Here is a 933-nt window from a genome sequence, read left to right as displayed (position 1 = left end):
TTAAGTGAACTTGTAGCCTCATGAAGAATGCAGAAGAATGCCTTGAGCTGGTCGAGAAGAAAAAAAGAAGGCATAAAGGGAGGAGCTTCCAGGTGATCCGGCCCGCTGGTATATAAAGGTCTTCTAATCACTGCACTGTGTCTGTCACCTCATGACTATCACCATGAACACCTTGGTTAGCATCAGGCAGTGTTGTTTTGAATTCGAGAAGTGTGAATGGTATTTTCTGCGTAGCTTTGTGGAACATACAGCACTTTCGGCATTTAATGATTCCCATAATGAAGAATAGTCCACTTCTCATTCAGATCTGTAACTACCCCCTTTTTCATCCCATTTCTAGGTTGTCTTCGTCTGCCTCGCCGCCGTCGCCGCTGCCTCCCCGCAGTTCAGGAATCAGCCCCGCCAGACCTTCCAGGACGAGCGTCAGGTGGCCATCTTGAGGGACGACCGCCAGGATTCCGGCGACGGCAACTTCAACTACAACTTCGAGGCCGAAAACGGAATCAGCGTTTCTGGTTCGGGAGCTCCGGGATCTGAGGGCCAGAGCAACATGCAAGGCAGCTACAGGTGAGTCTGATCATATCTCACTTCACTGTATTGAACACGTATAATGTTCTAACAGCACTGAACATGCTTAAGATGTAGAGTAGTATATATCTTACACATATCCTCATAGAAATATCGAATGTTTCTGCCAGCAACATGTAAGGCAGCTACAGATGAGTTAGGCCATGCTTCATTTCACTGTACTGAACACACACAATGTGTCCCAAATGCATTGCCTTTGTCCTCGGCGCACAGTTCCATTTCTTCATAATGTATATCCCTTATATATCATAAAGATTTAAATTACTTCTACCAGATTCACCCTTCCCGACGGAACCATTGCCGAAGTGAGATACGTCGCCGACGAGTTCGGATTCCGCGCCGAAT

The 933-nt window shown here is 46.8% G+C and overlaps 1 protein-coding gene across 1 annotated transcript in view; it reads left to right on the top strand.

The window, feature by feature from the left end:
• Positions 1-128: 128 nt before the first annotated feature.
• Positions 129-933, top strand: part of LOC119593757 (cuticle protein AM1199-like) — a gene marked incomplete in the record, with an annotated part of 994 nt that continues 189 nt past the window's right edge. The window contains 3 exon segments of the mRNA XM_037942769.1: positions 129-175; positions 341-567; positions 863-933. Coding sequence (XP_037798697.1) covers positions 152-175; positions 341-567; positions 863-933 — 322 coding nt within the window.

This window comes from Penaeus monodon, chromosome 32 (assembly GCF_015228065.2).
Source record: "Penaeus monodon isolate SGIC_2016 chromosome 32, NSTDA_Pmon_1, whole genome shotgun sequence".
In the NCBI taxonomy this organism is placed as follows: Eukaryota; Metazoa; Arthropoda; class Malacostraca; order Decapoda; family Penaeidae; genus Penaeus; species Penaeus monodon.
This window is presented reverse-complemented; position numbering and strand designations above follow the sequence as displayed.